Here is a 15,195-nt window from a genome sequence, read left to right as displayed (position 1 = left end):
CCGAGTGTGTGTGTGTGTGTGTGTTTTCAGTCAGATATCGAGCCATCAAACTGAACTGGTTCAGTGTTGAACAGGTTTGTTTCTGAACCTGTTCGCACATCCCTAATCGGGATGTTGCAACTGACATCACACTGCACACTCACTGTGGCCCTCTTTTAATTACCTGGGCCGAAGAGGCATCATCTGAACTGGTCCATTGTTTGTATGTTATGTGAGTTTCCACAGCAGTATGCATCTGAAAACCACTCCCTCTCTCTTTTTGTGTGTGTTTATGCGTACATGTAGAATTGGGCATGAACCATTTTGGAAAGAAACAGGAACTAAAGGGAGGAAGTGAGGGTTGGCTTCTTTGAAGGAAAAAAGAAGGGGAGAGGAGTTAAAGCTTTACCAGAAGCTGCCTTGGATTATTGAACTCTGACACTGTCCAGACCTGGTTATTTGGGGATTTTTTTTTTTTGCCTTGTGCCATGATGGCTTTTAAACCTGCTTAAAATGGTTCCTTAAAATGGTCCATGAACCAAAGTTCTGTTTCGTATAGAACTTATTTGCAACTCACCTGCACATAAAAGTGATGGTACACATATAGCCTGATACAACATAACATTTTAGCACATGGCCAGGTCACCAAAGCTTTCTGTGGCAACTTCTTACTTCTGAAGTTAACTGGGCTATACCTCTATAAAGATTCGGAAACGGCAGCCTTGTCCACAAGCAGTTAGCATTGGTTTGATGTGAAATGCACCCACAGTCGAGATAGGGCAGGACCACATACTTAATAATGTCTGAGAGGGCACAGCCCCAGCCAGACCTAAACGACCTTGAGCACCCAGAGACACCCTTGGAAAGTGAGAGCTCACCTCATCTCTGTCATAGAACTTGGAGAAGAATAGAGGCTAAAGGTCTGGCATTAACCTGGACTGACTTGCTGCCCGTCCACATCTTGGTAAGGAAAAGGACTCCCATATAGGAACTTCATCCGAGTTGCAGAGGGAGAAAAAGGAGTGTCCTCTTTTTTGCCACTGCCCACCCTTGGAGCTCTGCTTCTTTTCTTCTGCATCCTGCCTCTGCCCTAAATCAAGTGTTGGATATTAAGACAGATAATTAGACATAGCACTGAAACAAAGGATGGCATTAAGGCTGCATCTGTGGCGGTATCTCAGGTGATTCTGTGAGTTAGCATAAAGCTGCTGGTGTGAGAGGCATTATCATCGGGAGAAGGAGGTACAAAGTGGAATGGAAAATTATGCCAGTAATTTGAAGGGAAGCCCATTATTTAAACTGTGCCATCTGTGCTGGCTCTCCTAATCTCCCAGTCTGCCATTTGGGCTAGCAGGGGTTAGCACTGCACTCCCTCCGGGTTTTCACATGTGCTGAACCCGCTGCCTTAAAAGTGACCTAACTAAAACAGAGGTAATCAGTAATATCCATCCATTAATTATTTAAAGGTGATAGCAGACTGTTGACAGTTGTAAGGACACAATGTAGTTTACAGTGAATCATCCCTACTGCCTGCAGTGAGATAAAACATATCTTTGACTTGACAGACACTTAAGTACTTTTCAGGATCCGAACCAACTTCTTAGTGCCTTGCTGTGTTGTAGATTTCTCAGAAGCGATTAACTCTGATACATTCCAAGTCTGTTTAGTGTTCTTGCCTAAAAGGTAATTTCAGAGCTTACACTGTAGTAAGAAATGTAAGTGTTGTAAAATGTGAGTTACAATGACTCTAACAACAACAACAGCAGCATCAGCAGCTTGAGAAGGCCCTTGGTCTCTGCTACTGTAGTGTTTAAAAACTTGTGTGGTTTGAAGCTGAAGATGAACATTCATGCACGGGGTGCTCCTTCCATGAGGCAAGTTGAGGCGGTGGCTTCAAGCAGCAGATTATTGGAGCATTGGCAGGGAGCCCCCCACTGCCTCACCTGCCTCATCACCACCCACTGAGCAGGAGTCACTCTAAGACATTCTTCTGCTGCTCCCAATTTCCTCCTTCACAGTGGCTGAACCCTTTGTCACTACATGATTCGGCATAGCACACAACCTCCACCGCCTTCTTCACACATTTCTGGGCTGTTATGAAAAGAGGTACACCCTGCATCTCTGGTATTCTGCTACCACATTTCCTTATCTGCTTATTCCCCCTTTGCATAACCAGTCCAGCAATGCACAAAGGGAGAGACAAAGGAGGTGCAGGAGGATGCACATGCTGCATCAAGCAGTGGTGGCCATTGTCACAGCAAAAGACAAGAAGGTCAAGGTGAGTGAGTGAGTGTGTGTGTGTGTGTGTGTGTGTGTGTGTGTGTGTGTGTGTACACATGCATGAAATTTTTTTTAAAAATCAACAGGGAGAGGGATGCACATCTGATGAGGAACTCATCTCATGCCTTGCCTCAGATGATGATGATGATGATGATGATTAATAATAATAATAATTCAATTTCTATACCACCCTTCCAAAAATGGCTCAGGGTGGTTTACACAGAGAAATAATAAATAAATAAAATGGATCCCTGTCCCCAAAGGGCTCGCAATCTAAAAGATGCACTAAGATGGGCACAGTTCATTCATCAAATTATGTATTGTGCTAAAGATCTGCATTTATTCTGCTTTAGGTTGTATGTTGCACCTGCTAAAAGCATCATACCCCAAGAAAAATTGCTGAGCCCTCTGCAGTGGTGTAGACATGTTCTGGATCATCCAAGCCCTGAGATGGAAGCTGCAAAACGCTCTTTGTGCTTCAGACTGGAACAAGGTACTTGTAAAGTTTTTCATTCATTGTCTTTCATTGGATTCCTCAGTTAATATTTCTAATTAGGTTGGCTAAAAATCAACCAGGAGACCACACATGGAGACAGGATCCTCTTTGTGCAAGGTGTTCTATACTGAATTGTTCTTAATACTCATATATAATATGTTCCACAGTAGAGGAATGGGGCATATAGCAGTCAAGAATAAGTCAGATCTTGGGCCAGTTTATGCAATTAAAAGGATATACAGTAAGTATGAAATGCTAGATTCGGTGTACATACTCCACAGTGCACATATTCCCATTTTCCAGTTGTGTAAACCTGGGAAAATTGGAGATGTTGGGTTGGCACAGTGCCAACCCAACATTGTGATTTCCCCTTGAGGGACACACACCATGAAATCTAGAATAGTTACCAAAGATTCTTCAAAGTCTCCTACTAACTGAGCAAAGAGGCACCTTTTAAAAGTGGTGATTCTCTTTATTTAGCAATGGGAGAGCAACTGGCCCTATCCACTCCCAGCACAGAATCCTTCCAGTGGCTGTTGCTGGTGTCTATCTTGTGTTTCTTTGTTAGACTGTGAGCCCTTTGGGGAGAAGGAGCCGTTTTATTTATTTATTTATATCTATGTAAACTGCTTTGGGAACTCTTTTTGAAAAGGGGTATATAAATATTTGCCGTATTTGTATTCGTATTCTTTTAATTGTGTGAACTAGCCCTTGAATAAGTTCAGTAATAGTTTATCACATAAAAAATTCAAAACTAATAAATTATCTTAGTACATATACCATGTAGCAAAACTAACCAGATATTTTGCCAACATAATAAAACCAGAATTTGAAATCTAAAACCTGTCAAGAGTTTCCCAACAGAGAGTCTTCATGGTAAATTGAAGATAATTTTACTTTCAAATTTCCTTTTGATGTTTGAATCAGTATTTCATTATTATGTGTTGTTTTTTCCATCAGTGGCTGAGAGGGTTGTAGCCAATCCTAGTGGGTTAACTCTCATTGTTATTCAAGAATTCTTGTTTCTATATGTCACTTTTACTTTTATAGTCTATATGTGACTTTCACCCCAGGATACTGGGGTTTCAGAAGCAATTACTGAAAATGAACACATATTACCCCCGTTTGAGAACCAGGCACTGAGACCAGGGAAAATACTCTCTTCAAGGGTTTTTCTTTTCATTTTTGTCTTGTTACTGCAAGTATTCTGATATGAAAGTGTTGTTACCAGATAATTGACATTTTTGCACGTGAGGTAGTATCTTAATTGGACACCACATCACTGAAAAAATGGTTGATTGAGTAAGTGAACCTTATACTGATTATCCTTCTAGCCCGGTATTGCTCTGACTGGAAGCCCATCCGCAAGGTCCCAGGCAGACGTCTTTCCCAGAGCTACTCTCAGAGAGCCTTTTAACTTAAGATGCTGGGCCCTTATGCGTGCGAAGCAGATACTCTGCCATTGATCTCTGGGCCTAAAGTTAGTAAGCAAACACTGCGTTACTTATGATGAACATATCTCTGATTGTAACAGAGGATGTTTGATGTGGCCTGGTGCTCAGGATCAGCAGGCATGTATGTGCTACACTGGTTTATGAAAGCTTTTGGGCTTTATGTTCTTTTTGAGCCCATTATTTCCCATTATTTCTCGGTAGGCATGCAATAACTGTTGCCTCAGTCACCCTTCCCTGCCCCTGCCACTGGCTGAGCTGAGAGTAGCTCCATGTTGTTCAGGGGCATGAGTGAATTCATAACAGAATGTTGACAATGCACATCTGCTGGGAGGGAAGTTAAGGGGCGGTTTGTCTGGAGGAAGGGAAATCCTCATGTAGGGTCTAGGAGCAGGAAAGACTGAATACCATGTGCAGGAATGGGGCTACAGGAGGCTGCAGGTTTGGTTGCTGAGTGGGGAAGAGGGCCCAGGAATCGGGGACTGAAGCAGTAGAGGCTTCAACCAGAAGGGCAGCTGAAGAAATGAAGCAGTGTGCTGAGAAATGGGACCTGAGGGAAGGAGGGGTGGAGTAGGCAGAGAAATGGGAAGGGAGCTCAAGGAGAATGGCAGTTTGTATAAAACTCTCACGTTGACCTTCTTATCCTTAGGCCCTGTGTGCTATTTGTGGGAGAGGGAGGAGGCGGCTGGGAAGCTTTGGAGACAGAGGACCCTGAGTTTCGTTTGTTGATTTTGAATAACCACCGAGACATTTGGCTGCAGGTCTCTATTGCATTTAATTCGTACGTCAAATACATTTTGTGAAAAATAGAATGCAGGGTTATATAACAAGTGCATTTTCAGTATACTAAGCAAACAACTTGAAAACTAAAGTGCATTGCAAATGTCAGGTCAGTGGAGAAGAGCAGCATAAAGCAATTTGCCTAGCATTTGGGGAGGTTTCTTCAGTAGTTATTCAGTATCTCTGAGAATCAACTGTGCTACTTGCGCTTTTGCAAGGGTCTCTTAAAATTTGCAGAGTTGCTGATTATCACCAGCCACCTAGAACCACTTTTTGCCTCAGCTCTTTGATATTTTGAGAGCTACAGCCTGTAGTTGTACAGGTTAAGGCTGTTCTTCAACTGTTCTTCATGGAGTTTTGATTCCTTATAAATATAAACCAGTCCCAAAGTCTATCAGAATGGTAACAGTTGGGACATAGGAAGCTACCTTATACTCAGTCAGACCACTGGTCCATCTAGCTCCATCTACCAGACCTGCTCAACATAGGCCCTCCAGCTGTTTTTGGACTACAACTCCCATGATTCCCAGACATAATGGCCAATAGCCAGGGATTATGGGAGTTGTAGGCCAACATCTGCAGGAGGGCCAAAGTTGAACAGCCCTGATTTCTACACAGACTGACAGCAGCTACTCCAAGGTTACAGGCAGGAGTCTTTCTCAGCCCTATCTTGGAGATGCCAGGAGGGAACTTGGAACCTTCTGCATGCAAGTATGCAGGTGCCCTTCCCAGAGCAGCCACATCCTCTAAGGGAATATCTTACAGTTCTTACATGTTGTCTCCCCCTCAGATGCAAGCCAGGGCAGGCTCTGCTTAGCAAAGGGGACAATTCATGTTTGCTACCACAAGACCAGCTCTCCTACCAGTTAGAAACTAGGTGAGCAACAATGACAGGGAAGTGAGAATATTCAGAGATAGTGTCTTAGGTCTGCAAATGCTTTAATTTAATTACATTTAAAAATGTATTGACTGCCTTTGCAAAAATAACTGACCTGATTACAATGTACTTACAAAAGAAGAATGTCTTTGTCTTCTAAAGGCAGGTTGAAGCTTGATTGTGCGGGTTTCAGTTGTAGAAGTATTCCAGACAGTGCCATCCCTTGTGGGGCTCGGGGTGAAGGGGCTCTTCCCCTGTGTCTGACATCAGCAGTGTCTGACGTCAGATGCAGCAGGGGGCGTGGCCTCGCTCTGAAATGGGGCCACACTCCCCATTTCAGAGCAAATCCCGGCCAGCGCTGTGAGCGCAGTGCTGGCCAGGAGCTGCTCTCCCTGCCTTAAGGCAGGGAAAGCAGCTCCCGGCCACGCTGTGAACACAGCGCTGCCAGTATTTGCTCTGAAACGGAGTGTGTGGCCCCATTTCAGAGTGGAGCTGCCCCCTTTGCATCAGGAGCAGGGCTTGCTTCCCCCCTCCCCCAGGCAAGCACACGTGGTGGCTGGCAGATGCTGTGGCTGCCATGCGTGCCGCCGTCAGGAGCCGAGCATGTGGGCAGTCTGTGAGGCTGCCCGCCGCTCGCTGGCACAGCGCGGCCCCTCCAAAAGTAGGGCCCAGGGCTACCACCCTGGTCGCCCCGCCCTAAGGTTGGGCCTGATTCCAGAGTTAGTAACTACAATGGTTTCTAGCCTTCATTCCCACCAAATTAATGTCCTGGATGGGGCACAAAGCCCATCCCCTCCCTTTGGAAGGGGTGGGGTATTTATATGGTAAAAGGTGTTCCTGAAGATGCATTGATCCCAGGCTGTGCTTGTGTCTGAGCAATACCCTCATTTCTATTACTATTACTACTATTTATATACCAGTTTTCAACAGAAGTTGCCAAAGTGGTTGACAGAGAAAAAGTAAATAAATAAGATTTATTTTTCACGGGGAGAGGCCATAGTTCAGTGGTAGAGCACTGGCTTTGCATCCAGAAAGTTCCAAGTCTAGTTCCCAGCATCTCCAGTGAAAAAGATCAGAAGGATCAGAGCTAGGAAAGACCCCTACCTGAAATGTTGGGGAAATGCTGCTTGTCAAAGTAGACAATAGATGGACCAGTAGTGTAGATAGGCATAAGAGAACTTCACAGGTTTCACTGCATTTCAGTTGAAGGAAATAGAAATGTAATGACTCCTTTGGGCCACTGGGGATGTTGCTGGACACCCAGCGCAGTATTACAACTGCATAATGCTGTGCTGCAGGGCTGTTCCACCCTTCAAAGGCAGCATCAGGTTGTGCAAATGGGTAGATGGGCAAACAGTGCTTCCATAGATTTCCTCTTCCAGGACAATGGGGAAATCTGAATAAGTGCTGTTTATACAATCGCCCATTTTGTACAATCCCGATGTTAGCTCTGAAGGGTGCAGCAACTGCACAGCATTACGGAGATGAAACACTGCTCTGGATGTGTATCATTAAGTTTTACAGCATGCACATTCTGATTTGATTGGATGCTGCACAACTTTGAGTCAGCATGGGGTTGAGCTGCAACTTCTCTCATTTTGGAGGAATTGGAGGATGGGGGAGAAGCAGCCTATGTATTTTTACCACCAACTGTTTTATGGTAGTAGTGCTACTCCTGCCAGTGACCACAGTTTTTATCTCCAGGAATGCCTCTTTGAATAAGGCTCTTCCATTGTTGTAAGAGGGATTCTGGGGTGTGTGGAGGGGTGGGCAAAAGCAGTCTCTAACTGCTAGGGGGAGCACCAGTAAGTTTCCTCACCACCACTGAAAATCTCCAAAATGGTCCCTCCACTTTTATACCCTATGAATGGAGCTCCAAAATGGGGAAAGGGATTTCAGCCTAGTGTTTGTTCAACCATTCATATGGCCAACAATTTTCTCCAACACTTTGCTTTGTGCATGATCCTCCCTCCCCACAAAAAAAAAGTAGGGAAGAGATCATTTGGGGGGAGAAAAGCTAATTACGTATAGGTGTTCTTGTGGAAGGCCCATTCGCACACTATGTTCAACAGTCATACAATGAGTGTGTAGTGCACACAGGTACAGATCTATACACAGTACAGTCATTCACATGTTATGTTGAAAGCTGATATAGAAGTACACTTCCTATCTGTACTATGCATTTGAAAGGCCTGTATCCAGGTTCACTAACTTTTTATAATGAACTTTTTAACATATACTTTGACTGTACATGTACAGCCATTCACACAAACACCTGTATGAGTGCACAGACATGTGTATACTTGTGCAGCATAAGGTCTGAATCGGGCTAATATTTTTCTGTATTCTGAAAGGATTAGCAAAGTATTGTCACTGATGTTTTTTCTTTCATGAAGAAACCACACTGTCTGGCACGCCAAGCCTGAGAAGTGACAAATGGGGTTGAAACCTCAGTTTTACGGATGAATGGGGGAAGGGTTGTCTGGATTTAGGCAAAAAGTCCTTAAAATATAGGTGAAAAGAAAAAGAAAATAGCCACATTAGTTGATAAAATAAGTTTAAAAAAACAGATCACCAGACAAAACACATGATTCTGCAGATGCTGTCCATAAAATCTGAAATCCATAAAATTGAGGGTACATAAAATTGAGGTTTCTCTGTAATTTTGACATATTCTGACCAGGCCATCATGGGCGGGATCAGAGATCACTTGCAAAGCATGTGCTCCTGAACCAATTCACATGCTTTCCTAATTGACAAAAAGCACCTTGTATAGAAAATTTGAATGTGGGAACTTGTAGTCAGTGGGAATGTTTTCTGCTCTGTGGGCTAGATTTCTTTTGCTTGGAACACATTGGTCTTTGTGGGGTTTTCTTAGTGGTGTTTTCCTGGCTGTATCTTCTGGACATAAAAGTCGAGAGACAGAACCAGGAAGCAAACCCAAGAACAATTACAGGCAGTGATGCAGTTGGCATGTGGCTTTATGCTAATGGCAAAGATTTCATTGCAAGCAAGATGGCTGAAGGAACTGTTGCCTAACCCACTTCTTTTTTTAAAAAAAAAAAACCCTGGTGAAAGAAATAAGAAGATGGGATAAACCATTGAAAACAAAATTCACGTAATCTGAATGGAAACAAATATTTGTAAAGGATGCTGCCTGTTTCATCTGTTTTAAGGCCAAGCTACACATGAGGCAAGAAATATGTGAGCAAATCTCCTGGTGACTTTTTCTTTAAATTAGCAGCTTCCCACAGGAGCTTTGATTGGGAAAGTGGCAAGAGGGGAGAGTGATTAACCCCCTGCCTACATGCAGCTTCTCTGATTGAAATCCACCTTGAAGCTTCTGCTAGCCCACTGAGGGCGGAAAGGCAGGTATCTATATTATACCTGTCACTTTTCTCCATAGGGGCTAATAGCAGCTTTAGGGTGTGATGACTATGATTGAGAAAGGTTAGCCAAGGCATCTCCCCCTGCCAACACACACACTTCCCCCTGCCAACACACATCTTGGATCACATTAGCAGTCTCTCCACAGCTGCTTTGAAGTAAAGAAAGAGATCTCCTGCATAATGTGCAGTTTGACCCTTAAGCTGAGAGAATCAGTGCAAGAGTTTGCACAATTGGTATTTGACACAATAAAAGATTAATAAGGTCCATATGACTAATCACCTTAGGTGTGGAGGTGCCACTTACCTGTCGCTTTTCAAGTAATATATCTGTAGGCATTTCAAAAGAAACTCTAAGAATGTTGTTGAAATTAATGAATTTCTCTGAGTGAGGTGCAGGTTCTCACTTCTCTAAAACCAAGGGTGTAAGGGTCAAGGGTGTAAAGTGTAGGCCAGGAAATTGCCAGTAAAATCTTTGATAGCGCAATGCAATACCTAAAAGACTGAACCATAGGGTTCAGGGTCCAGTCTTGCCTAAAGCCATACAATGGCTGACATCCTGACTTATGATGTGTTCATGCAGCAAAGGAAGCATTTGCACATTTGGTGCATTTTAGAGTAAAGCAATATGGGCAGTCACACAAGGGTGTGTGTGATTTTTGCCATTCTCCTCTTCCCTCTGAAGCAGTCTGTGGTCCCAGAAAATATGTCCCCGAGGGCTCTGAGACCCTCAGGGACATGTTTTAGATGATCACAGAGCACCTCCTCACATGACAGATGGACTGCTTTACTCTTTAATGCAGAGAATGTGCACATGCAGCAAAGGAAGTCAAGATGTCAGCTAGTGAGACTGTGGCTAAGACAAACCACTCTCTCATTCTCAGCTCACCATCTGCAAAAAGGGCACAATGATACTGAGCTACCGCATAGTGTTGCAATAAGGATTACCATGATAATGTTATGTAAATGCTAATATTAAAAGGTAAAGGATGTGTATGATATGAAGAAAAACCAAAGCTAAATATTATTAAAAACCCACAATTCATTAACTCTCTTGGTTATGATCAGAAACGCACACCCTCCCCATGTTTCTTGCAGTTGCTGTAGGCCCAAGTGGCGGAGAGGGGCGGGATATTGCACTCACTGAAATTCTTTCCTTCATGCATTCAGTTCTTAAGGTAATCTTTGTTAGGAAGGCACTGGAAAACTTTATAGATATCCCTAGAGATTTCTGTCAGGCACCAGAAACCCCGACTCAAAAAGAGTGGACTGGCTCATTCAAATCAGTATTTTACGTTTCGGCCACCACCTCTCTCTTTTTTCTGGCTCTCAGGCTCACAGTCTTGCTTCTTCCTGCCAGCAGTGCAGACATCACAGCAGCTCAGCAGTTGGCTGGAGTGGGTCATCTGCAGCTTATAGAAGACAGCCCTTCCCCTGCCCCCACAAGTGATTGTTTGATCCACCAATGTACTACTGCACTGAAATACATTAATTCCCTCAACAATACATTGAAGGCATTTCTTTCCTCTTCCTTCAGTTTACACCCCAGCCAGTTTTGATTAATCCCATATTTTGACAAGTACATCCATAACAGCATTGCTTCCAGAACCACACTCAGGAGAAAAAATAGGCACTTTCCATTGGCATAATGGGCTGATCAATCAATGTCCCTAATAGAGGTAGCTCCTAGGCTTGGTGTAGCTTGCACGGAAGGAAATCCAAACAGACCTCGACAGCAATACCTACAGTGACTAGAATATTTGCCTAAGCTACCAAATGCTGATCAGAAGATATAGCAGCTCACAATGGCAATAATCCCAGGGTACCATTTTGCATTTTAAACCAGTTTTCTACTCAGTTTGGAGGATCAGTATAAGCTGCCTCCTAGTTTATCGCCAGTTTCTCCTGTTCCCACCCCTTTGTCCTTTCATAGGGCTGAGCAAGTTGTTTGAAATGCCATGCCTACCTATAGAGTAGTGTGCTCAGACTGCACACAGATGCTCCAACCTGATTTGGCTGTCTGTGAGAAATGACTCTTTATAAGATACTAGATCATTCTGGACATAGTGATACAGGCTCTTAATCTTTTTTCTCTTGTTTCTGTCTGGGCCAAGTATCCTTTTAAGCTGTGTTTTCATTTTCAAGCTTCCATGCTTGAACTCTCCCATCAGTTCTCATCACATGTTGACTTAGCTGAATTGGTGAGGCAGGGATTTTTGTGTTTTTGAACTCCTCCTCAAAGGAATAGGTTTTTAAAACATTTACCTACCTGGACCTGTATGTTCTCCAGCCTCAGAGTCCGCTTTGTAGGGGTACCCTTGCATTGGGTGGCAGTATAAATAGGTTCCTCTGCAATTGGCAGGCTTTTGGATTGCCCAAGTCTGGTCTGAATACTAAGAATCTGGCCTTTTGCTCTTGCAGAGCCAACTCCAGGTACCAGGGGCCCTTGGCAAACTGCCCTCCGTGTGCACCCTCCTACCTGCATAGGTCCTGAGGGAGTAGCTCTGCCGCCACCACACAAAAGCTGGGGGCACAAAGGTGGTCTCCTGGATCATCAGTGGACCTAATGATGCCAGCCCCTGACACTGCCCCTATGCTCTAACCGAGTCAACAGAAAATAGATTTAGCAAAGCCTTGCTCTCGAATGTAGTCAAGAGTAAATAGGAACAAAATCAAATTTATGTTAAAGAATGAGGACATGCACGCAATCAAAAATGGAGTTCTACCTGGGTTTGGGAGCTGTGTGTGCTCCCAATTTTCAGTTGTGTGGAAGGAAGGAAGGAGGAAAGTTTTCCTCCTACCTTGCTTCCACACAACTGAAAAGGGAGCACACACAGCTCCCAAACCCAGGTAGAACTCCATTTTTGATTGCGTGCATGTCCTCAGTGTTTATTATAAAGTAATGTTTGATACATACTAAGGTCTACAGCTGTATTGCCCATACAGGAACCCTAACTGTTGAAGCAAACGAATTAGTGCCTTTGGCATGCATACCTAGTAGTGCATGGGCTCATTTAATTGTTTATGACAGTGATTTATTACATAATTGATAAAACTAGTGAACAGGCCAGAAATATGACCTGGTAGACAGTTCACAAATTGTCCAAGTTGCATTTATGAGGAGGGGCACGGTTGAGCAATTTCCCCCTCTCTTCAAAAGACTGTTGTGTCAGGGTGGGTCTTGCACCTCTTTTAGTGGATATCTCCCTGTTTGAAAAAGGTGACTTTCTTGCTGCCCTCTTCTATTTCCTTTGCCACAAATACTGTGTCCTTAGTGTAGTTCTTGCTGTCACAGCTGCAATAAAAGTAGCTTTGTTCACAATGAGCGATCACACAGTCGTTGTTATTGTACAAAATAATGAATGCTGCTTTGCACTTGCATTGTTGATTGCATCTGTGGGTGAGAGCATGCAGGCCCTTAATTGGCCTTGGCCAATGATCAAACTGTTACAAAACAGTATGTTGTGTTAAGAAAGTAGAACCACAAAGGCTCTTTTTGGGCTTGTTTTTGCTATTCATTGGTGACATAACGAGAAGTACAAAACGTTCGTGAGTTTAAAACTGCAGGTTTTACCTGTGAGTTTTCTTCTAAAATGGGGGCTGCCTGCCTATTCTTAAAATAAATCTTACACTGAAGTACTTAGCTAATGCATTTAATTATTAAACCTGGTGAGGTAATAGACTGGGCTTTTTTGGAAAACAGACTTTTTTTTGGAAAAGCAGACTTTTACACCTTGTAACCAAGCTTCAAAAGCAGGAGGTTTATCATGCCCCTTGGTGTGCAGTGACGAAGCTTCCATACATGCCTAGTTGACTATATTCAGCTTGTTGAGTCACAACATATATGGGCCTGAGGTAAATTATTGCTCAATGGTAGTTGTGTATTTCATTAATGGGATTGCCATATCAAAATGAGTAGAACGATGAACTCCATAGAGTTGTAGTGTCTCTATACTATTGAGTTTAATGTACTGAACAAAGGGGATGTCCACTGTGTTCTTGGGAATGTGATACTCTGGATTAAGGAACAGTGTGTGTGTGTGTGTGTGTGTGTGTGTGTGTGTGTGTGTGTGTACACACACACACACACACACACACACACACACGGATTGTCCATTAAATAGTGATACTCAAATGTCAGTATGGGATCCATCAATATAGGAGCTTTAGTTGTAGGCCTGGTTCACACAATCATTTGAATCAGTTTAATGTCAGCAACTGACATTAGCATAATTGTGTGAACCTTTGCCAAGGTGGGAATCACAGATTCATCTCAGGTCACAAACTGACATTGGTAATCTTGGTGTGGGTTCACACAATCACACTACTGTTGGTTACCCACTTTAAACCTAGATTCAGTTGTGTGAACCAGGGCTTATAGGCTCATGCTCTGTTTACTTCTGGTAGGAAGTCTTATGCACAGCACAGTGACATCACATGAGATGTAATGACATCATGAGTTTGGGGAGTTCAGTTTCTACTAAACCCTGCCCCTTCACGAAGTGCACAGTTATCACATATGGGAACTGGAAGGAATTTGGCAAATTGGCCAGAAAGCTGTATCAGCTCAAAATGGTTTCTTTACTCAATGAAATACTATGGGTGTTTTGGGAAGTGTGTCAACTGTACTTATTTTTCTAAATGATTGCTATAAACCACATTGTTTTCTATCATAAGGTGCATGATGAACACTTCAGAGTGAAGCTGCTATTTACTCCGGGGACTAATAGCATGAAGGGCACACTTTTTGTTGGGACTGTTATGTGATGGGAAATATACCTCTTTCCCATGGTTCTTAATCCTGATTCTTTATATGCCCCCCCCACACACACACACACTTCCCAAATGCAGGGCCAAACAGTGCATTTAATATAACATGTAGTTTGGCCCCGAGTTATCCACTTAACTCAAGTTGAATAACAATTCAAGTTTGAATAACAAATATCAATTGTTCAGCTACTCTATATGGATGTCAAGTGCAAGTCATTATTGTGCTCCCCATTTGCAAGACTGGCTCTTTTGATGTTTTTTGCTCATGGCCAGCTGGTGGGCTGGATGGGAGCCCTGAAAGAGAGGCCCCTTTGCAACCAGATAACATTTTAATAGCATTGTGATGGAAAAGGGCTTGCTGACAGAGAACGAAAATGGTTTTTTGGAAAGTTGTGAGAGAGATTTTCTATACTTGGAATGCTACAGCTCTCTTTGGGTTTCACATAGAATGCCCTAGAATTGTGAAGACTTTAATGCTGTGTTAATAATAGGCAGTGCCAACTCGAGTATAGAGCCTGAGCACACACATTTCAGTTTGTACTGGAAACTACATGGTTAGCCTCTGGAGCACTCTCTGGAGAATGAAGTGAACCCTGACCATAGAGAGGTTGGCCATCCCTGCTCTAGTTTCTTATTGTGTAAGCACTTATGGTGCATCCAGAAAGTCTCTCTTGTCATTAAGGCTTATGTTCCCAAAAAATAAGGTCAATATACATAAAAACACCCTAAGCCTTGCCCTGTGATGTCATGGATGTGACTTTGATCAAATGCTTTTTGATGTTACATATTTTATAGAAATCTAAGATGCCTGTTCCAGAATGTGCAGCTATGCACCCAAAATATTCATGCTTATGTAACTCTGAATTTCTGTTGGCAAAAGGAAGAACTATGTATGTCTGGTAGCTTAAAAGCTTATGGAAGAGATTACGTTCGTTTTTAGCACTTGACAAGCAAGCCTGTACTTTTACTGTCCTTTGGCTTAACTCAGCTCAGTTATGTCCCAACCAACCAAACCCACTAATACTGTATTCTGTAAAAACACTAACAGTAACCGTTTACTGAGCAGAGCAGCTCCTGCACTGGTTGCAGCAGTTCCAGTGATCTCTAATCTTCCTGAGTGTTTTAATGTACATCAGTGTTTTTATACTGAAGTTCTTGTTCCTCAACTCTACCAAT

General features: G+C 43.1%; 1 protein-coding gene across 3 annotated transcripts in view; it reads left to right on the top strand.

The window, feature by feature from the left end:
• The window catches only part of SLAIN1 (SLAIN motif family member 1), a 61,621-nt gene that overhangs the window by 16,948 nt on the left and 29,478 nt on the right, over window positions 1-15,195 (top strand). For 2 of the 3 annotated variants that reach the window (XM_053311295.1, XM_053311294.1), the window contains exon 2: window positions 2,613-2,752. In XM_053311295.1, coding sequence (XP_053167270.1) covers window positions 2,613-2,752 — 140 coding nt within the window. Of the gene's footprint in view, window positions 1-2,612; window positions 2,753-4,909; window positions 4,968-15,195 lie in introns of those variants that run through there. The other variant, XM_053311297.1, reaches the window with a different exon arrangement.

The sequence above is a fragment of the Hemicordylus capensis genome, chromosome 3 (genome assembly GCF_027244095.1).
Source record: "Hemicordylus capensis ecotype Gifberg chromosome 3, rHemCap1.1.pri, whole genome shotgun sequence".
Classification (NCBI taxonomy): domain Eukaryota; kingdom Metazoa; phylum Chordata; class Lepidosauria; order Squamata; family Cordylidae; genus Hemicordylus; species Hemicordylus capensis.
This window is presented reverse-complemented; position numbering and strand designations above follow the sequence as displayed.